The 23,344-nt window shown below is 40.2% G+C and overlaps 1 protein-coding gene across 11 annotated transcripts in view; it reads left to right on the top strand.

Annotated features, from left to right (window-relative positions):
• Positions 1-4,255: 4,255 nt before the first annotated feature.
• Positions 4,256-23,344, top strand: part of cep15 (centrosomal protein 15) — a 47,141-nt gene continuing 28,052 nt past the window's right edge. For 3 of the 11 annotated variants that reach the window (XM_069939538.1, XM_069939537.1, XM_069939539.1), the window contains exons 1-3: positions 4,260-4,866; positions 7,315-7,438; positions 17,241-17,315. In XM_069939538.1, the coding sequence (XP_069795639.1) occupies positions 4,811-4,866; positions 7,315-7,438; positions 17,241-17,315 (255 nt within the window). In that variant the 5' untranslated portion in view covers positions 4,260-4,810. Of the gene's footprint in view, positions 4,867-7,314; positions 7,439-17,240; positions 17,316-20,427; positions 21,505-23,344 lie in introns of those variants that run through there. The other 8 variants (XM_069939532.1, XM_069939533.1, XM_069939541.1 and 5 more) reach the window with 6 other exon arrangements.

The following is a 23,344-nucleotide window of genomic DNA, read 5'->3' as shown; positions in this document are numbered from 1 at the left end:
TGTCGATGCACTTTAATCAGTTCCATTGCTTTTGTGAGGGGCTGGGGGCAAGTCCTGGTCAAGGTTATTGAATCAGAGACTTGTAATGTAGACAGTGGAGACCTACGTGATAACATCACGCAACGTATGTGATGACATCACACAAACAGTGGGGCCTGAAAAAACAGTGTCGGGGAGGTGGTGTTGCTTCCTGAAGCCAAAGGTAAGTGTTGGAGGTCACTGCTTTCTGTCGGTGGTGGGGTGTCAGCGGGGGGGGCGGTCAGCGGCGGCGGGTCCCCAGATGGCAGCTTCGGGACACAGTCGGCACCGTCGGCGGGTACCGGGTCGGCAGCGTCGGCGTGTCCCTGGTCGGCAGCGGCAGGTCCCTGGTCGGCGGCAGCTGCGGGCATTGAGGACAGGGCTGGGGCTTGGTCGGACATTAGGGTGAACGTCATTGCAGCGAGGGTGGGTTGTACCTTGCGTGCTTGGCGTCTGCCCCGTGACATCAGGCGCTGCCACGCGGTGGAGACCTCGCTCTCATTGGACAAGAGCTCTGAGGAAGAAGTGTTTGAAATGGAGTGTGGTGATTTGGCTTCGCACAAGGCACTGTGTTTGACGGTGGCCATTTTGGAGTGACAGATGCAGCAAAGTGGCCGTTTTTAAGGCACTTCTGGCACCTGGCTTTTCTCGCCAGGCACTGGGACCTGCTGTGCTTGTTCCTCCCACAGAAATAACACTTTGGGGTTGCATCGGGCAGCGTAGCGGCAGTACTAGGGTAGAGGGAGGTCATCCTACTTACATCGGAGTGTGGGGTCCAGCCCCGAGAGTACATGTCCATACTTAAGACCGCAGCCTCCATCGTCTCTGCGATTTGGATCATGTCCTCTAGGTTTTCTCCCCCGTGCACTGACAGGCGCTGCCTCACCTCATTTGATCGAACCCCGGCCACATAGGCATCCCGAATGAGATCGTCTGTGGTCTCCGCAGCAGTTCTGTCTATGCAGGCACAGTCCCTGCCCATTGCCCTTAGTGCCTGAATATAAGCTTTACAGGACTCACCGGGCTGTTGCCTCCTTGTCACAAGTTTGTACCGAGCATAGACCCTGTTCACTGGTTGCTCATAAAACCCTTTCAGCACCTTCACGCCTGCGGCGTAAATGGTCACGTCCTGGACACTCTGGTAGACTCGCGGGGACACCATAGTCATCAATATTAGTAGTCGATGGCTGTCCTCTATCATGGCAGGATCAGAGAGCTGTAAGTATGTTTTGAAGCACCTCATCCAATGCTTAAAGTCATTTGAGGCTGTAGGTGACTGTGGGTCGATGTCGAGGCATTCCAGCCATAGCATACGTTCCATCCCTTCAAAATTTATTTTTAATTAATAAAATTGTAGAGTGCGTCGAAAGAACCAAAAACTTGTTGATCCAAACCAAGGTTTTTATTAACTAAAAGACTGGAGCATATCACAAGTAGGTCGACCAATCCAAAATGATCTGGTCTGGCAAGGAGCAATCCTTTAAGACCTGCCAGTAGGTGTGGCTACATTTTCAGCCAATCACAGTCTTCCTACACTACCATCTGTACATATGTACATATACATATTGGTGATAGAATCTGTACTATCATAGGGGTGTAGGCCTTACATCCCTAAATGGAGGACAAATTAAGTGGCATAAAAGGCACTTATCTGTTAAATGCAATCATGGGTCCTCTACCGGCATCACTTATGGCTCCTAGAACGCTTCCACCAGCGTTGTCTCCGCTCCATCCTCAACATCCATTGGAGCGCTTTCATCCCTAACGTCGAAGTACTCGAGATGGCAGAGGTCGACAGCATCGAGTCCACGCTGCTGAAGATCCAGCTGCGCTGGGTGGGTCACGTCTCCAGAATGGAGGACCATCGCCTTCCCAAGATCGTGTTATATGGTGAGCTCTCCACTGGCCACCATGACAGAGGTGCACCAAAGAAAAGGTACAAGGACTGCCTAAAGAAATCTCTTGGTGCCTGCCACATTGACCACCGCCAGTGGGCTGATATCGCCTCAAACCGTGCATCTTGGCGCCTCACAGTTTGGCAGGCAGCAACCTCCTTTGAAGAAGACCGCAGAGCCCACCTCACTGACAAAAGGCAAAGGAGGAAAAACCCAACACCCAACCCCAACCAACCATTTTTCCCCTGCAGCCGCTGCAACCGTGTCTGCCTGTCCCGCATCGGACTTGTCAGCCACAAACGAGCCTGCAGCTGACGTGGACTTTTACCCCCTCCATAAATCTTCGTCCGCGATGCCAAGCCAAAGAGAATCTGCACAGCCATGTTTCTTCTCGCCTGCATCCGTGGTAAGGGGGAAGTGTGTCAGCGGTGCCCCCCCCCCACCCCCATCCCAAGAGAGTTTCTGACACTGACTCTGCATGTCCTCTGTTTTGGTAAGTTTGAAATTACCACCCTACTTGTACCTACTTCCTGATGGCATCAGTGAGAACGGATCCTTGAAAATTGATGCTGCTCTCCTACTGTATCGTTCCATGTAGATATTATCGATGATGTGGAGATTTTTACTGTACTTTTGCAGGATTTTTCACTCAGAGATATTGGTGCCCCCACATCAGGCTGTGATGCAGCCGGTCAGCACACTTTCCACACACATCTGTAGAAGTTTGCCAAGGTGAACTTGTTCCTTGTAATTTATATTCATGATATGAATGAGAAAGCTGGTGGTGGTGATTAGTAAATCTGTGGATGACACTAAAATTGGTGCAACAGTGGACAATGAGGATTACAATGGAATCGTCAGCAGCTGAGTCAGTGGGTCAAGGAAAAGCACACAGAGTTTAATTTGGATCAGAGCGAGGTATTGGATTTTGGCAAATTAAACTAAGGCAGGTCTTCCACAGTAAATAGTAGTGCCCTGATGAGTGATATCGAACAAAGAGTTAAAGTACAGTAATATAGTTCCCTGAACATAGGGTTTTGTTACAAAATAAGGGCTACCAACTTAATATAATAAGGGAAAAGCTTTTGGAACATACTCCTTGATGGAAGAAAATTATTTGAGTATTTTGAAGGTAGAATTGCAAATACCTGATAACATTGGGTGAAAAATTATTGAAAGCAAGAAGGAATGTGGTTAATGTCAAATCGGCCTTAATGGTGAAGAACTCATTGAAGGGCTGAGTGGCTTACTTCTGCACCAAATTCATCTGTTATATAAAAGTGTAAAATAGGTATAGACAAAAATAGATTATTTATATGAAAATTGCTCTTTTCTGAGAGGAGATGCCGCAATCTTGTTGGGAATGAGTCATCCTTGTATTGCAACCTCGTTAAAATGAAAAGGGACTGAGCAAATAGTTAACAGTGGTGACTGTGCTTTGGTCGTGTTTAGTCTTGCAAATAAACCTCTACCTCATGGATGCTCTGCCTCCATATAGTTGCAAAAACATCGAAGGTCCAACGAAATATATAAATGGTCTTCCCGACTGGGCAGTGTGGGGAAAACAAAACGTAATCAAAGATTATAAACTCACGTGGTCATAACCGTATTCAATCAAAAGAAGCAAAACTGGAACTTCTCCTATGTACGATCCGAAGACTTTTCCGAATCAACGTGGACCAAGACACCTGCGCAACGCCCAACCCAGCATTTGGTCCCAGAATTGGGACCGGTGTCCACAAGGCACGAGGTTCATTCCAAAGCCTCCATGGGTCATTTATTTTCATAACATCCAGGAAGCTTGAGGCTAAATTCCCAGATGCGGTTCTGGAAGGGCGAATCATTATCAATTCAACCAAATGGGATTTTTAGATATTGTTCTGTAGACAATTGTAGTAACTACAGGTGGTGGGAACAAAGAGCACATTTTATGGTTCATTTCACAAACTCAGAAGCTTCAGTTCAGGGATGGCCAAACTTTTTCGGTTGTGGGGCACAAGCAGAAGAACATAAGGGCTCCATAAGGAACCGTCGGCCCCTTTAACGGGCCGTTGAAAGCCCGTCCGGGTCAGTGGGCTACCAACTTAATATAATAGCCTCGACCCCCTGAGCGGTTGGACCCCGCGGGGAGCGGAGACTCAACGTTCCCCCAAACGCCCCCCCGGTCCGCACTTTCTTTCAGCCATCTCCACCCGAGTGGGACCCTGCTCATCCTGGCAGGACGGCTGAGATCACTGGCACGTCCACTCCCTGCTTCGGGTCAAGCTTGAAGGGCCACGGCTCCAAGCGTGGGCGTGGTTGCCATGGTGACCGATTTCCCACGATGCGCTGCGCTCCCAGAATTCCTACGGGGCCACCCCGGATCCGTGGCACGGAGATTCTTCGATCCCCTGTCCCAATCGGCGGCCTTTTTTTCTCTCTCTCGGGCGGTGAGAGGGTCATCGATAAGGTTAGATTTCGCTGCAAGTGCTACTCTTAAATCCGGGAGTGAACTTGTCGGGGAGCTCCCGGAGGTTTAGCTTCGCACGTCCACTGCCTGCTTCGGGTCAAACTTGAAGGACCACGGCTCCCAACGCGGGCGTGGTTGCCATGGTGACCAATCTCCCACGATGCACTGCGCTCCCAGAATTCCTACGGGGCCACCCCGGATCCCCTGTCCCAATCGGCGGCCTTTTTTTCTCTCTCTCGGGCGGTGAGAGGGTCATCGATAAGGTTAGATTTCGCTGCAAGTGCTACTCTTAAAACCGGGAGTGAACTTGTCGGGGAGCTCCCGGAGGTTTAGCTTCGAATAATAAACCATACCAGTGGGTGTTTTGTTCCTATAAACTGGTTTTCATTGGCCTATCCCCGGGTGCGGTTATCAAAGAGTTGGGACATTGGCGGCGCAGTGAAACGGAATGAAAATGTCTTACTTGGCACAAGAACTTGAACTGGGCAAACGTCATGAAAAAATGTAAGTCAATGTTTAGAGCGAATTATCTTTTTTCTGGCATAACCCGCGCTCGAGTCCCTCTTTAGAATGGATGACCGGATCCAGTTTGGTTTTCCACTTGAATGTTAAAATAAAAACCGAAATGCTGGGTTACAGGTGGAACAGTTGGGAGTTGTTGAGTCATTCCCAACGCTCCTCATTTGTGCAACAGAGCGACTCCTCCTGTGCATGGAATTCCACTGCACGAACCGTCTGCAAGCGCTGTGATCGCAGTAAAGACACCGAAAATTCCACTACAATCCTGGACTTTCCTGTTCCCACTAAGAGGTTGTTGATCTGGCTATCAGATTTGTGGGTGGAATTTGTCGACCTGGGCAATAAGTCGCCCTTGGAAGATTGCTAGAAGCTATGTAAAATGCTCGGCTTGCTGAACCCAGGATTCGTTACTTGTAAACTAACGTACAAGAAGTAGGGCATCCTGTACTTATTTTCTGTTTAAATACAACAATTAGCAAGTCCCTTGGGATTGATCTGATTTCCTCTCTTGTTTTGTGGACTTCCGACAGATGAAGCAGGAAGTGGCTGGGTAATTTTGAGGTGGTGTTCTCAACACTTTACTTCGGTGTTCTTCTTGTACTGTTGTTTGTGTGTCCCTGGTCCATAGCCTTAATACTATCCTGAATATTGTTTTTTTTTTAACTTGGGCTGATAATTGCCTGGGTATTCATAGGAACCAGTTGTTCAAGCCGCCTTGAATATTTTTCTTTCTCCATCAAATTCTCTCTTATGGCAGACCCCAGAAAATTTTTGGAAATTTATTGTCTTGGTGTATTTACTCTGTCATTGAACTTGGAGAATTTTAGAGACTGTTATGGTAATATTTTCCAGTACTTTGTCTATTATAGTTAGTTCACATGGAGACAGCGTTTTGAGCCAGATCGAAGGGTATATTTTTTCCTGACGTCCCAATGAACTGCTTGTGATGTTTGTTCAAAATGAATAATGGACTTATAAATGAAGTAATAGAGTCGTTGCAGAAGCTGGCCCTTTGGTCAACTCATTAATGCCAAACAACACATACCTGAGCTAGCCCCCATTTGCCTGCATTTGGCCTGTATCCCCCAAAACCAACCCTTCTCAACCTTTTTTTTGGTTATGGCCCCCTTGGCACCCTGCTCAAAGTTTATGGGCCCCCTTCCCTATAAAGCAGTCATTTTAATTCTTCTATACTTCTCTCCTGATTACAGGGGAAAAAAAATTATGTTGAATGAAGTGAAAAGAAAATAGGCCTTTCATTTTTGTTGCCTATGGGGGGGGGGGGTGGCATAGGGAACCCATTTGAAAATGGATGCTCAAAACCACTTCTCCTTATGTCTTTCAAACATTTTAATTTAACCACCTCTCCCACTTCCTTTGACAGGTCCTTCCATATACCCATCACCCTATGTGTGGAAAAAGCTGCCCCTCAGGTCCACTTTAAGTCTTTCCCTTTTCACCTGAAATTTGTGCCCTTTAGTTTTAGCATCCACTACCCTGGGAAAAAGAAGTGACTCTTCACCTTATCTGTGCTCCTGACTGTAAGCCTTTCAGTTCTGTTGACATCATGGGAGGCTGAGGGTTGATCTGATGGAGATGTATAAAATTTTGAGTATTGATCAGATAGATAGTCAAAATTTTTTCCCAGGGCTAAAGCATCACACACTAGAGGATATGCTTTTAATGTAAGGTGGAGGAGGTTTAAGGGAGATGTACAGGAGAAGTATTTTGCACAGAGAGGTAGTTACCTGGAATGCACTGCCAGGGGTATAATATAGGTTAATCTCGAGGGTTAATGGAAGAACAAATCGTGTTAAAGAAATTGAATTTTTTAAAAATTGAGCTCAAAGAATGAACTTGTAGTTGGAATTACAGTTACTAACTTTCACTGAGAGTATTGGATTATTGATGGATCCCCAGGCCAGGGATTAATAAAATGCAGGGAAGAGATTAAATTTAGATGTACAACACAGTAACAGGCCTTTTCGGCCCACAAACCCATGCTGACCCAAATACATCAATTAACTTACAACCCCTGTATGTTTGAAGAGTGGAAGGAAGCTGGAGCACCCAGCGGAAATCCACACAGGGAGAGCATACAAACTCTGAGACAGCATCAGATTCAAACCCTGGTCGCTGGCACTGTAATAGTATTGTGCTATGCTAACCGTGCCACTTGAAAGTTGTTTGAAAGCTTGGTTTACTTTTGAAGTCGACTTTGTACCATTTGCCCAGATTCAGATAAAGTTAAGGGAGATAATCTGGAGATTATTTTTCCATCTGTGTGTAGTCAAGATATTTAGTAATATGGTAAAGTAGAAAAGTTTGTGTGCTGCTGGATGAGTGTCTTCTTGTTTTATTTTTATAACAATTTCTTTGATACCTGCAGGAATTGGGACCAAAGCATTTTGTTTTCATTTTTGTTTCCTCCAGATTGGGTCTCAGAACTACATTGCTTCAGCAAATGAAAGGCCAATGTGAAAGTCAGACAAATGAGAAAAAATTGCAAGTACTAAAGTTTGAATCGGCAAATGAGAGAAATGCATTACTTTTAAAAGTAAGTTCTGTCTTGGGCAGTTTCTTTTTTGGGTCTTTAAACTCCAACCCTAAATTCTGATCTGCTTACTCTATCATTTTTTTGTTGATCACTTTAATAAGGTTTAACTTTTTTGAAAAATGAATGGAATGTGCTTGCTACTTCAACTAAAATAGAAAATGCTTGTCATTAGCTCTGACCTTGGGTATGGTTGTGCAAATACAAACCAATGAAGCTATTATATACTTAGATCTCCAACTTGCCACCTACGCGATTTACAGCCATCCATGCATACAAACAATTTTTTTGAAAAAATATAAAAATTGCATATTTACGGGCAAAAGTCGGACCATCTATGGAAAATAATGCCTCTCGTGAGAGGTTGGCAACAGTGGCCAGCCTCTCGCGAAACCTGGCCTTGCTGGCTGCCATGTTGTATTTGATGAACGATAATGTGGATACAGTGCATTTCTGACATGCGTCCATTTCAAGATATGACTGTCACTCAAAAGTTGAGGAGTACTTGTATTGACATTTTTCTGTTGCAACTTTTTCTCGGCCATGGCTTGGTTTTTCTTAGTTGTTGAAAGAGAAACGGAAATATTTTAAAAATTTATTTTACTATCTACTACAACAAAGTTGTTTTCCTTGGCTCATTCCTTCTAAAATGAAAATATGATACTTCATAGGAGGAAAAATATTGGACATTAATTGGTACTATCAAGTTCACCGTTGCAAGTAATAACTATCCTCAAGATGAGTAAGCAAGCGACGAGTCACGTGATGGAGTAGTGGCCGGACGGTGAACTCCAGCCCTCTCCAGAAAAGTCGGGAAAAACAAGAGAAAATACAAAGGCACAGAAATACAAGTTAAAGAAAAGTGAGTATAAAGGTGGAAAGAAGATGGAGACAAAAGGAGAAAAATCAAAATCAACGGAAAGAAGAGAGGAAGAGAAGACAACGGAGGAAAAAGGTGAAGGCCTTACCTGTCCGAAGAGGCCCGCTGTGGAGAGAGGGCCCCACTACCTCAGGTCGGTAGAAAAAGAACTACAACAATGGCTCACAGAGCCGAGTAAAAGTGCGCAACCGCGCATGCGCGACTCCTCGTGCATGCGCGATGCGCATGCAAAAAAACACACCGACGGGAGGGGGGACCAGCTGGGGAGTCGATCTCCACAGCCGGCAACGACAGCTGCAGAACACCTGCAGCAAGAAGAGACCACAGAAGACAATGGAAACAAGAAAGAAGAGGAGGAAAGGGCAGCAAAGAAACAACAGATGGTCAACCTAGAGGAAGAAGAAGAGGAAGAATACAGTGAAATAGATAAAGGGAAAGGCAAGGTAAAGGATATACTTGCTCTTGTTAGAGGATACATGGAGTCATTTAAAGAATGGCAAACACAGGAATTCAATGATTTAAGAAGAAGAAAAAACAACACAGAAAAGAAAATAAATAAAATGGATATGACCTTAACAGAAATGGGGAAAAAAATGGACAAGATGGAAGAACGGGCAATAGCAGCAGAAATGGAGGTAGAAGACTTAAAAAAGAAATTGGAGGAATCTAATAAAAAAACTAAAGAGACACAAGAATTACTAGCCCAAAAAATAGATATAATGGAAAATTATAACAGAAGAAATAACATAAAGATAGTGGGTCTTAAGGAAGATGTAGAAGGCAAGAATATGAGGGAGTTTATAAAAGAATGGATCCATAAGGCCCTAGGATGTCCAGAACTACAGCAAGAAATGGAAATAGAAAGGGCACATAGAGCATTGGCCCCTAAACCACAACCACAACAAAAACCAAGATCTATTGTAGTAAAATTCCTAAGATATACTACAAGAGAAAAGGTACTGGAGAAGACAATGGAAAAAGTAAGAGAGGGCAACAAACCACTGGAGTATAAAGGGCAAAAAATCTTCATTTATCCAGATATAAGCTTTGAACTCCTAAAGAAGAGAAAAGAGTTCAATGCAGCAAAAGCGATTTTATGGAAGAAAGGATATAAATTTACACTGAAGCATCCTGCGGTATTGAAAATATTTATTCCAGGACAACAAAACAGACTATTCTCGGATCCAGAAGAAGCACGAAAATTTGCAGAACAATTACAAAAATAGACTGAGGGATGAAGACGGGTAATGAGAGCAAAAATTATCACGATTGATATGTATGTGGGTAAAGACAAAAATAGACTGAGGGATGAAGACGGGCAAGGAGGGTAAAAATGACCACGATTGATATGTATGCGGGTAAAGAGGTATAAGAGTGAATAGAGACAATGGGCATATGTGAAAGTATCTGTAATTAGAGGAAAACATAGAGAGTATAGACAAGAATTAATAAGGGAAGGTAATGGAATAGAGAGAATAAGGAGGGAATTAAAAGAGTGACCTTTGTGACATATAAAAAGCGAAATCTTTTCTGGGGGGGGCTGGGTGGGGGAAAAGAGCGGTCACTGCAAAATCAGTTGACGCTTGCGAGTGGATTCGCAAATCCAAATGGAGAGGGGAGATGTGGTTGTCCGACAAGGGATAAAGGGCAACTCAGGAGGGGAAGGGGAGATTGGGGATAAAGAAGATAGAAATAGGAGAATAAGGAAAATGTTGGATGTTGTAGGAATGTTGTCTGGTAAAGAGTTCAAAATAAGAAAACAGAAATGGAAAAGGAGGAAAGGTAATGATGGAAAAACGGAAAGAGAAGATAAACAAAATATAAAATGGCTACGCTGAACTATATGACTCTAAATATTAATGGAATACATAACCAAATTAAAAGGAAGAAACTACTAAATTTACTGAAAAAGGAAAAAATAGATATAGCATTTGTCCAAGAAACACACTTAACTGAATTGGAGCACAAGAAATTAAAGAGAGATTGGGTAGGACATGTAACAGCAGCATCGTATAATTCAAAAGCAAGAGGAGTGGCTATATTAATTAGCAAAAATGTGCCATTTAAAATAGAAGAGGAAATAATAGATCCAGCAGGGAGATATGTTATGATAAAATGTCAGATATATTCAGAGCTTTGGAATCTACTTAATATATATTCACCTAACGAAGAAGATCAAAAGTTTATGCAAGATATCTTTTTGAAGGTAGCTAATACGCAAGGGAACATACTAATAGGAGGGGATTTCAATCTGAATTTGGATCCAAATATGGATAAAACGGGGAAAAAAATTAACAGGAAGAACAAAGTAACCAAATTTATAATTAAATCAATGCAAGAAATGAAACTTGTGGACATATGGAGGAAACAAAACCCAAAAGAAAAGGAATACTCATACTACTCGACTAGACATAAAACATACTCAAGGATAGACCTATTCCTGTTATCAGCCCACATTCAAGGGAGAGTTAGGAAAACGGAATATAAAGCTAGACTATTATCGGACCACTCACCCCTGTTATTGGCAATAGAGCTAGAGGACATCCCTCCAAGAATGTATAGATGGAGATTAAACCCCATGCTACTTAAAAGACAGGATTTTAGAGAATTTATTGAAAAACAATTAAAAATGTACTTTGAAGTAAATACGGAATCAGTGGAAGATAAGTTTATACTATGGGACGCAATGAAAGCATTCATTAGAGGGCAAATAATAAGTTATGCAACCAAGATGAAGAAGGACTATAATCAGGAAACAGAGCAGTTGGAAAGGGAAATAATAAACATAGAAAAAAAATTAGCAATAAAGGAAGATACAACCAAAAGAAGAGAATTGGCGGATAAAAAAATAAAATATGAAACATTACAAACATATAAGGTGGAGAAGAATATAATGAAGACAAAACAGAAATATTATGAACTAGGGGAAAAAACACACAAAATCCTAGCATGGCAGCTTAAGACAGAGCAAACTAAGAAAATGGTATTGGCAACAAGGAAAAAAGACAAACAAATTACATATAATCCAAAAGAAATTAAGGAAAACTTCAGAGAATTCTATGAACAATTATACCGAACCGAAAACGAAGGGAAAGAAGGGAAAATAGATGAATTTTTGACTAAAATTGAACTACCAAAACTACAAATAGAGGAACAAAATAAATTAACAGAACCATTTGGAACAGTAGAAATACAAGAGATAATAAAAAAATTTACCAAATAATAAGACACCAGGAGAGGATGGACTCCCAATAGAATTCTACAAAACATTTAAAGACCTAATAATACCGCCCCTCCTGGATGTAATCAACCAGATTGATGAGACACAAAACTTACCAGATTCATGTAAAACAGCAATAATTACAGTGATACTAAAACAAGGGAAAGATCCACTCTCACCAGTGTCATATAGACCAATATCTCTGCTAAACACAGATTATAAGATAATAGCTAAACTATTAGCAAACAGATTAGCAGAACAGGTACCGAAAATGGTAAATTTAGACCAAACTGGATTTATCAAAAAAAGACGCACAACAGACAATATTTGTAAATTTATTAACTTAATTCATGCAGTAGAAGGAAATAAAGCACCGGCAGTAGCAGTTGCTTTAGACGCAGAGAAGGCCTTCGACAGAGTAGAATGGAATTACTTGTTCAAAGTATTGCAAAAATTCAGTTTACCGGAGAAGTATATTAATTGGATTAAAGCATTATATAAGGGACCGTTAGCGAAAGTGACAGTAAATGGACATGTATCAAAGCAATTTAACTTAAGCAGGTCAACGCGGCAGGGATGCCCACTATCACCATTATTGTTTGCGCTAGCTATAGAACCACTAGCAGAATCGATAAGAAGAGATAATAATATAAAAGGAATAAAAATAAAAGACAGGGAATATAAAATCAGTCTGTTTGCGGATGATGTGATAGTGTACTTAACAGAACCAGAACTATCAATAAAAGAACTATATAAGAAATTGAAGGAATATGGAGAAGTGTCGGGATACAAGATAAACGTAAATAAAAGTGAAGCAATGCCTATGAATAACGTGGATTTCTCAAAATTTAAGGAGGAATCCCCATTCAGATGGCAAACGCAGGCAATAAGATACCTAGGTGTGCAAATAAACAAAAATCTAGGCCAATTATATAAACTCAATTACAATCCACTAATGAAAAAATTACAGGACGATTTAGAGCATTGGAAAGAGCTACCACTAACACTGATAGGAAGGATAAACTGTATTAAAATGAACATTTTTCCAAGGATACTATACTTATTTCAGGCATTGCCAATACAACTGACAGAAAAATTCTTCAAAGAGTTAAAGAAAATAATAAGGAGATTTTTATGGAGAGGGGGGAAACCGAGGATAGCACTAGATAAATTAACAGAATGGTATAAACAAGGAGGCTTACAATTGCCAAACTTCAAAAATTATTATAGAGCCGCACAATTAAGACACCTATCAGATTTTTATCAAACAAGGGAAAAACCAGACTGGACGAGACTAGAATTAGATAAAATAGAGGAAAAGATACCTGAACACATATTATATAAATGGGACGAAAAATTGGTACAACATAGAACTTCTCCAGTATTACACCATCTCCTCAATATATGGAAGAAGATTCATGTAGAAAGAAATAAAATAAATTACCAAATACCAAAACTAATATTGACGCAAAATAAGCTACTCCCTTTTACAATAGACAACCTTGCCTTTAGAAAATGGGAAAAAAAAGGGATTAAAAGAATAGAAAATTGTTTTTCAGGAAGTAGATTCTTATCCTTTGAACAAATGAGAGATAAGTACAATATAACTGGAGATACAGCGCTGGCATATTACCAACTGAGATCCTACTTGAAAGATAAATTAGGAAGCAACTTGAGTTTACCAGAGGGAAGTAACCTTGAATATGTGATTACAGATACAATGTTAATCAAAAGATTTATAAAAAATATGTATATTAAACTGCAAGAAAAGGAAAATGAGGAAACAAATGGTAAAACTAAACAAAAATGGGAACAAGATTTAAATATAAAGATAAAAAAGGAAACATGGGAGAAGTTATGCTCTGGAACGATGAGAAATACAATAAATACGAGGCTGCGTATGATACAATATAATTGGTTACACAGACTATACATTACACCGCAAAAGTTAAATAAATGGGACCCAACAGTATCTGATAGATGTTTTCGATGTAAAAAAGAAAGGGGAACAACAATTCATGCAATCTGGACATGTGAGAGAGTAGAAAAATTTTGGGATGATCTCAATCAGATATTAAATAAAATAACAGAAAACAATATACCAAAGAATCCAGAGATCTTTCTCCTAAGTAACATAAAAAATAAAGAATTTGGAATTGACTTGGAAGATGCACAAAAAAGATTTGTCAAGATAGCCCTAGCCGTAGCAAAAAAATGTATTATGTCAACCTGGAAATTGGAAGATAATTTGAAAATACAACAATGGTATATAGAAATGAATAAATGTATTCCATTAGAAAAAATAACATATAGTTTAAGAAATAATATTGAAATATTCGAACAAGTATGGGAGCCTTACATTAAATACAATAGCGAAAACCTACCGGGAACAAACATTACCTAAATTGATGGAAGGAGAAGAAAAGAAAAGAATGGACTCAGTAGAATTTCTGGTGTATTTTTGTTGAATGACAACATTGTCTAACTGAATTAATGCAACCTAGATTGTATACCTAAAATGGATGAGAGGGGGGGGGGGTGGGGGGGTGGCTTGGGAGGAGGGAGGGGGGAGGGAGAAAAAGTCACTGTAAATGTGTGGAAAAGAAAAAGTGTATATCATGGCTATTGTGATTTATGGTGTGAAAAATAAAAAATTTAAAAAAAAAAAGATGAGTAAGCAAGCCTTGAATGTTGAAAGCATTTGTAACAACTCATGAAAAATTTTACACTGAGAGTCAAGTTTAAGATTATCAAAATAATAGAATATGTTAGGAGAAAACATGTTTTGTGCAAAGAACAATACATATGAAATGTCTTAAGAGGGAAAAAATGCTGCAAAAACAGTACAAAAAAGAAACTGGGAAAAGTCACATTCAAGAAAACTTTTTTAAAGATGCGCATTTAAAATGATTAAGTAGCTAAGTGATCTAGCATAGACACATTGGATGCAGTTGCTATACTGCTAATGTATTTAATGCATTGCATCTATGTGGTACCAAAATCAATACTCATGATTTATTTCATTCCATAATTTCAAATCTGGTGATCTCTTTTAATCTTTATGCTCTTCTATAATCTTCATTCTTTTAATTACAATCAGATTATTACTTTCCTTATTCACTTTTTGTCATTAGCACTGGAATAATTTCCAAAGATTCTTAATTTTTAAAAAAATATTCTTTTGACCATTGAGGTCTCTGAAATATTTTTAACATTTGCTTTTATTTTTGTGCTGAATTTAGACTAATGCTTTAGTCTACAACAAGGGTGTCCAAGGCATTAAAAATTAAAACTATTAACCTATTTTGCATGTATTGCCTCTGGGGTAAAGAAGGAGGAAGAAAGATAATCCATTAATAACATTTCTGTGGCCACACGTATTGTAATATTTGATTATGTTGCATTGATTTATACAATGCCCTCCATAATGTTTGAGACACACTTTTTTCCTTTATTTGTCCCTGTGCTCTACAGTTTTGTATTTATAATCAAACAATTCACATGTGATTAAAGTGCACATTCCAGATTTTATTCAAGGTTATTTGTGTACATTTTGTTTGACCATGTGGAAATTACAGCACTTTTTATGCATAGTTTCCCCACTTTAGGGCACCATAATATTTGGGACATTTGGCTTCACAGGTGTTTGTGAGTGCTTGAGTATGTTTAATTACTTCATTGGTGCAGGTATAAGAGAGCTAGCTATGCTTGCTTCTAAGCTTTTGATCACCTTTGGAGACTGTGGTGCCATTTTTAACATGAGGACCAGAGTTGTGCCAATGAAAGTCAAAGCAGCTGTTAAGAGGCTGATAAACAATAACAAAACAGTAAGAGACTTCACCCAAACCTTAGGATTACCAAAATCAACTGTTTGGAACATCAAGAAGAAAGAGTGTTCTGGTGAGCTAATTGCAAAAGGAATATCTCCACTGCTGATGGCAGAAGAATTCTCATCAAAATGAAGAAAAATCCCCACCCTTTGTCAGATCAGAAACACTTTTCAGGATTCAGGTGTGGATGTGTCAATGACGACTGTCTGCAGAAGACTTCATGAACAGAAATAACAGAGATGCAAACCATTAATTAGCTACAGAAACAGGATGGCCAGATTACAGTTTGTCAAGAAATATTTAAAAAGAGCCTGCAGAATTCTGCACAGATCTATACAGATGAGACCAAGATTAACGTGGATCAGAGCGATGGCAAGAGCGAAGTGTGGAGGTGTAAAGGAACTGCCCAAGATCTAAAGCGTACCACCTCATTTGTGAAACATGGTGGTGGGGATGTTCTGAGTTGGGTATGTATGGCTGCCACAGGTACTGGCACAGTTATCTTCATTGATGAGTTAACTGCTGATGGAAGTAGGACAATGAATTCTGAGGTGTATAGGAATGACTTATCTGCTCAAATATGAGCAAATGCCTTCAAACTCATTGGAAGGGGCTTCATCCTACGGCAAGAAAATAATCCCAAACATGCTGCTACGACAACAAAGGAGTTTTTCAAAGCTTAAAAACTGGAAAATTCTTGAATGGCCAAGTCAGTCACCAGATCTAAATCCAATTGAGCATGCCTTCCATATGCTGAAGCAAACACTTGAGGGGATAAACCCCAGAGACAAGCAGGAGCTGAAGATGGCTGCAGTAGAGGCCTGACGAAGCTTCACCAGAGAAAATACTCGTACCTGGTGATGTCAATGAATCACAGACTTCAAAAAGTCGGTGCATGCAAGGGATATTCAGCAAAGAACGAAACAGGACTAATATACATATGTCTCAAATATTATGCCCCCTGAAATGAGGGGACGATGTATTAAAAGTACTGTAATTAATAAATGGTCAAACCAATGCCCTCGATTAAAATCTAGAATGTGCACTTTAATCATGTGAAATGTTTGATTACACATTTAAAACTGTAGAGCACAGGGGGAAATAAAGGGAAAAAAGTGTCTTTGTCCCAAACATTATGGAGGGCACTGTATATCTGTATTAAATCAGTGAGTATAATAGGCTGCTGAACTCAAACTTGTTGGGAATGACAGAAGTTCACATCAAACTGCCTGCACTTCTTGCTAAGTAGCTACTATGAGGTTTTTTTTTAATCATAAAACAAAGGTAGGCATGAAGTGATTTTCATTTGTAATTGCTATTTTTAATGTGATTTGTTTTCTAGTGCTTTAATTTTTTTTAATATTAAGATTAAAGTTTTTTTTTTAAAGTTTGTATGTTTTTCAATGTTTCTTGTGTCTGGTTCATTTAGAAGTATTGATAGGTTTAACAGCCAGCAAGGACTTGGGGGTGGGAATTTAACAAATGTTTCTTTTGCTGCTGTTTTGTTTGGCTTACTACTGATGTGAAGTTATGTTGCGCAGAGGGCCTTGCTATTGTGAATTAGTGGCTTCAAGCAGCTTATTCGCATTTACCGAATATATACGCACTAGTGTGGGTCAGTCACTGCTGTCACCAAGTTCTGACCCAATGTTATTCTTCCACTGTTCAGATAAATTTACAGGACAAATAATTCATGAACTAGTATCGGTAATCTTCCAGTTTAAATATGCTGCTACTGTAATTGATGAATTTACTTTCTTATTTACAATGATATAAATGTGTTTTGAATGTTAAAAATTGTCAAGGATAATAAAATAACAGATTGCCATGTAACACATTTCACTGAGTCTTTATGGAAAAAAAAATTCTTTTAAGGATTTGGAAGCAGCAGAGGAAACCCTAAAAGCTGGACTACATCTACAACTGGATCCGACTGTTATTGCCCTTGAGGTACATGACCACTTGCTGTGTTGTTGGGTTTTACTGTTGCATCAGCATTTTTCTTTCACATATTTTAAAATGTGCATGTCAAATAATTTCTCAGAATGTGTGTTGTGTTGAGAAAATGTATCCAGTTCAGTGGGTTCGCAGAGAGACGAGTCTGGATGAAGAGTTTGCAATCACATATAACTTTTATTAACATAATATATAGAGAGCATGGGAAAATTGTAATGGGAATAAAACAGACGTGCACAATTTATAAAGCAGGGTGGGAAAACGTTAAACACTACACAATTACTAATTTTCACAAGCAGTGCTGACATTTGCACACTGTAAGTGAGGTAATACACACCCTTCCGGACTCCCTGATCATCAGGAGGTACGGCTCTATTGCAAGCATTGATCTATAGCCATACTACGGCTCAGCTTCAGTGCAGTGCACACCTTACCTGCAACCCTTCCAAGTAATGCTCACAATAACATGGAGCAGTGTCTGGGGCCATCACCACAAGGCAGAGTGCGAAGTGTGCTCTGTGCTGGTGCTAAATGCAGCGCTAATCTGTATGTCCAGCCAATAATGATGCTGAGTGATTTGAACTGGCCAACGGAAAGGTATGTGCTAATAAGTGGTCGGAGTCCAACCTTGACTGACAGTGGCGTCCAAATGGGGTGGACACGTGGCCACACCCTCCAGCCAGGGAGGCCGCATTTCCTCCACACACAATAACGTGCAATGTGATTTCTTGTTTTTCTAATGTCCTGTATGTCTGCAAGAAACACTGAAGCTATTGGGAGAAATAATATAACTTTGGGGAGAGAAAGCCCCTAGAGTAGTAAATCAAGGGGAAGTGTTAATGGGCATGTGTGAGAATAGATACCAGGAAATAAGTGAAGAAAGAATGGAATTGCTCTGAGTGACCAGAGACTTAACAACCCAAATGGTCATCACTTGTGCTGTTAGGAAATCTGAAAATAATATTTAAAAATGCAAAATACTAATACTGGAAATCTGAAACAAAAGCGGCAACAATTATAAATACTCTATCACCACCAGCTATAGTCGTAAGACAAACAGATCTATGAACAGACCAATTCCAATCAAAGTTCTTGAAATGTTGACTGTTTTCCACCTTGCAGCTTGGACAGTCAGTACAGCTGAGGAGTGGGGAATAGGAGAACAAGGGTTACTTGCTAGGTCTTCAGACTCTGTAGGCCCTCTGCCTCCTAACCAGGTAGCCTCATGCCAGTTGAGGAGTCCCTGTGCCATTGATGCCTTGCCCTGTGTTTTCTAAATTTTGTGTCCTCCAGGAAACTTCATTTCATCTTTTTTTTTCATTCTTGCATTTATCCTCCCAAAGCGCAATTAGACGCAGGAGACCATTTTGTCTACACCTGTCTAAATATACCACCCTTTTAAATCCTACCTTCAAGCACTTGGCCTGCCTCTCTGCAGGTCATGGCTCTTCACTGTGCATGCGCCAGAAAACTATGAAGTAATTTGTCTTCCTTCCAAACTTTCTACCTATTACAATACCTTGAGTCTATGGCCCATGTTTGTGACATCTCCATTGGAGAATTTGGTCATAGAATTGTACAGCACAGGAACCGGCTCTTCTGCCTATGTGTCTGCACTGAACATACTGCCCAAGTTAAAATAAAACTTTGGTGCTTTTATGTTTGTACATGTCTCTCTATTTCCTGCATATTTATGTGTCTGTCTGGAAGCCACTTAAATGCTGTTATTTTATCTGCTTCCACCACTATGTCTGGCATCCTCAAGATCAAGATTCCTTTATTGTGGTGTTATAATGCAAAATGTGTAATATTACACAAAATTGCTTCTGCTTGCTGTAAAGCAGACAAAGATCTACCATTAGTGTTGCGTGGTGCCCCTTACATTAAGAGAGAAAGAGAAGCAAATTAGTCTCAGAATCACTGAGTGTCCATGGAATTTCCTCCAGCACTCCTGCAGCCTCTGCCACCACAGAGACTTTTGTTCAATCCATCAGCAATCAAAGGTCCAGATCCAAACTTCCGTGATCAGGAAGCCTTCAGCTCCCGAGTCCCTTCTGAAGCCCTTGTCATCAACACCTCGAATCCCGGATCCAATACCTGGTTCTCATAAGCCAGTCTCCAGCAGACCATAGCCCTTGCAGGCTCCAAGTTGCCCACAGGTCTCTCAGTGTCTGATTTGCTTCTATGGTCTCTTCCTTGGGACCTTTTTCTCTTTCTCAACTGGGAGGGTTCTCCCTGTTTCAGGTGCCCTGCGCCCGTCTGCTGCTCCCTGGAGTCTGCAACCCTTAGTGGCCACTACCAAGCACAGACATTGCCATCTTGGGCACAGACATCTGCAGTTGCAGTATTTTACTTACATACACCATCAGCTCCTTTATCAGGCCACTTAAAGCCTGATTTAGGACCAGGTGTTTGAACCCTGCAAAGCAGTGCTGTCTCTCTACTCTCCCAGGTCCACACCAGTGACAGCGTTGCCATTTTATGTTCCTGGAATCCATCACTATATTTTTTTAAACGGAATAACAACTTGTCCTCCTTTAGACTTTCTCACTCCCCCCCCACCCCCCCAACCTTAAATGTATGACCCTTGAGTATGTAAAATTTTTACCTTAGGAAAAAGATTCTAATTGCCTTCCCTTTCAATTCTGGTCATAATCTTATAAAATTCTACCAGGTCACTCTTCAGCTTCTCCCTCAGAAAACAATTCAAGTTTGTCCAATCTCTCTTGACATCTCATGCTCTCTAATCCAGGCAATACTCTGGTAAATTTCTTTGTATCCTTTCCAAAGCCTCCTTATCCTTTCTGTCATGGGGCAACCAGAATTGCAAGCAATATTCCAAATGCAATTTAACCAAAGTTTTTAATCGAGCTGTAACAAGACTTCCTTGATTTTGTACTCTATGCCTCACCCAATGAAGGCAAGTGCATCATACCTCCTATCTACTTGTGTAGCCATTTTAAGTATTAATGGACTTGATCCCCCAGATCCACTCTCTTAAATGCAATAGGTATTTTTTTTGTTGTTGGAAATTTTTTAATATTTAATAAAATAATTAACTTGGGTAATTTTTTTTGTTTTCAAAACTTCTGTTTGTTCTGTGCAGACCATGTACTGGACATCCACTGAAGAACAGCTTCCTAAGTGGGAACAGTATTTTCTGGGGCAAACAAGAAATCTATTTGAAGGGAGGAATCCAAGACACAAAAAATCACAGAATGAGTTACTTCCAGAAAAAAATACTACCAAAAATACCAATTTACTTTCTCCAGAGTCAACTAATAAGAAACCACCTCAGTTTCCTCATTCCAGAAAACAGGTTGAAAACTGCTAAAAATTATGACTAATAAAGGAACACCTCTGTCAACAATATTGTTTGGGAAGACATTATGAGAGATATTGGTATAGATTGAATGATTCAAATCATGCCCACTCACACTTGTGATCCTTACCTAGAGTGCTAATCTTGCTGGCCTTCTACCAGGAAAATCTCTGCAGTGACTGCTATAGAAAGCTTTTGAGTCGGCCATGACAGGAGGCAAAGCTGGAGTACAAGCTTTGTTCAGGACCTAGAATTGATTTGCACTCTTAAAATCTTTTCAACATTCACACATTTTTTTTTAAAGTCCAAAATGCAAGAAATCAAAAGAATCTTCACATGCTAAAAAGAACAAAAAAAACGACACTGGAAGAACTCGGTGAGTCAAGCTGTATTCGTGGAAGCAAAAGTGTAAATCAACAGTTTGGTTTGAGTCCCCGAATAAGGACTGAGAGGCTACAGACAAGATTAAAATCCATATAATTTTTTTTTAATTACACTGAATTAACTTAAATATCCTTTGGCTGAAACTCCCCATTGCAATGAACGGTGTCTCCAATACTAAAACTGATACAAAAGGATTGAAGAGCTATTTTCCTACAAGATTGGGTGCTGATGTTGGATTTGTTTAAACTTACCTGAACTAATGCAAAAGATGAGGGAATATTAAATTTCAACGTATCAAATCTTAGTAAATTTTGTGCTAGCTTAAAGGGCATTTTGCTCACTGTGCAAATGAACCAACAAATGGTTCTTTGTAGTTGTTTGTAATTTTATTGTGTGGAAGAATGTGACGCTAATTAAAGTGCTGTTTTGTCACAAGTCGACTTTCAACTGTATGAATAAAATTGTACCAGATTAAAATATCAATATTTTTTAATACCAAATGGGATGGTATTAAGTAGTAGGGGGAGCTGGAGTTTATATTTGAGTCCACTAGTTGCTAAATTTTAAGTTTGTAATTATTGGAAATTTGAACTATAATTTAATCTCAGAAAAATAGAGTTTCAAAGCAACTTGAAAGTATTTTCAATTTTTGCTGCAAATGGAAACTATACCTTTCATCTTAATCAGGAAATGTATAGCGGTAACATGGAAATCCAATTCCCTACTTCACATTGATCGTTGGAATATGGAAGTGTGAAGTTTTATTTCCCTTGAGAAGATTACTTCTAGTCTTAGAAATAGATAGAATATGTTTTTTGAAATTTGGCAACCTTATTTAGATTACTTAAATGCCCAGATTGTATAATTCATTTTGATATTTGTCAATTGGTATACTCCATAGAATGCTACAGTACAGAAAACAGGCCATTCAGCCCCTTGAGTCTGTACCAACCACCATCTCCCTAGTCCCACTGACCTGCTCCCATTCCATAACCCTCCAGGTCTCTCCCATCCATGTACCTATCCAATTAAAACACGATCGAGCCCACATTCATCACATCAGATGGCAGCTCATTCCACACTCCTACCACTTTGAGTGAAGAACTTCCCCCTAATGTTCCCCCAACCTTTAACCCCTTCAATTTAAAACTATGACCTCTTTGTATTTATCTCCCCCAACTGAAGTGGAAAAGGCCTATTTGCATCCACTGATAATCTTGTAAACCTCTATCAAATCTCCCCTCATTCTTCTTCGCTACAAGGAATAAAGTTCTAACCTATTTAATATTTCCCTGTAACTCAACTTGTATATCTTCTCTGCACACTTTCAATCTTATTGATATGCTTCCTGTAGATAGGCACCCAGAACTGCACACAATATTCCAAATTTGGCCTCACCAATGTCTTCAACATAACATCCCAACTCCTATACTCAATATTTGATTTATAAAGGCTAAGATACCAAAAGCTTTCTTTACGACCCCCCCTGTCCACATGCAACACCACCTTTAAGGAACAATGCATCTGTATTTCCAGATTTCTTTGCTCCTCTGCACTCCTCAGTGCCCTATCATTAACTGTTTATTTCTTACCCTTGGTTTGCCCTTCCAAAATGCATCACCTCACACTTGTCTGCATTAAACTCCATCTGTCATTTTTGGCCTATTCTCATAGTTTTTCCAGATCCTTCTGCAAGCTTTGAAAATCTTCCTTGCTATACATGCCTCCTATCTTTGTCATCAGCAAATTTGCTAATCCAATTCATCACATTATCGTCCAGATCAGTGATAATACAACAAATAACAATTGTCCCAACATGGATCCCTGAGGCACACCACTAGTCACAGGTGTCCAATCTGAGAAGCAACTATCCACTACCACCCTCTACTTTCTCCCAAGCAGCCAATTTCAAATCCAGCTTACAACCTCACCTTGAAGACCCATTGTCTGAACCTTCTGAACTAACCTCCCATGTGGGACCTTGCCAAAGACTTTACTGAAGTCCATGTAGACAACATCCACAGCCCTTTCCTCTTCAACCTTCCTGGCAATAGCCTCGGTAAAACTCTGCAAGATTCGTTAAACCTGACCTACCACACACAAAGCCCTGCTGACTATCCGTAATCAGTCCATGACTGTCCAAATACCTAGATATCCTGTCTCTCAGAACTCCTATCAATAATTTACCCACCACTGACATCAGGCTCACCACCCTATAATTACCTGGTTTATTTTTGGAGCCCTTTTTAAACAGGTCAACCTGAGCTACCTTCCAATCCTCTGGCACCTCACCCATGGCCAATGACATTTTGAATAT

The sequence above is a fragment of the Narcine bancroftii genome, chromosome 5 (assembly GCF_036971445.1).
Source record: "Narcine bancroftii isolate sNarBan1 chromosome 5, sNarBan1.hap1, whole genome shotgun sequence".
Taxonomy (NCBI): Eukaryota; Metazoa; Chordata; class Chondrichthyes; order Torpediniformes; family Narcinidae; genus Narcine; species Narcine bancroftii.
The sequence above is the reverse complement of the archived record's forward strand: the minus strand, read 5'-3'. Positions and strand labels throughout refer to the sequence as shown.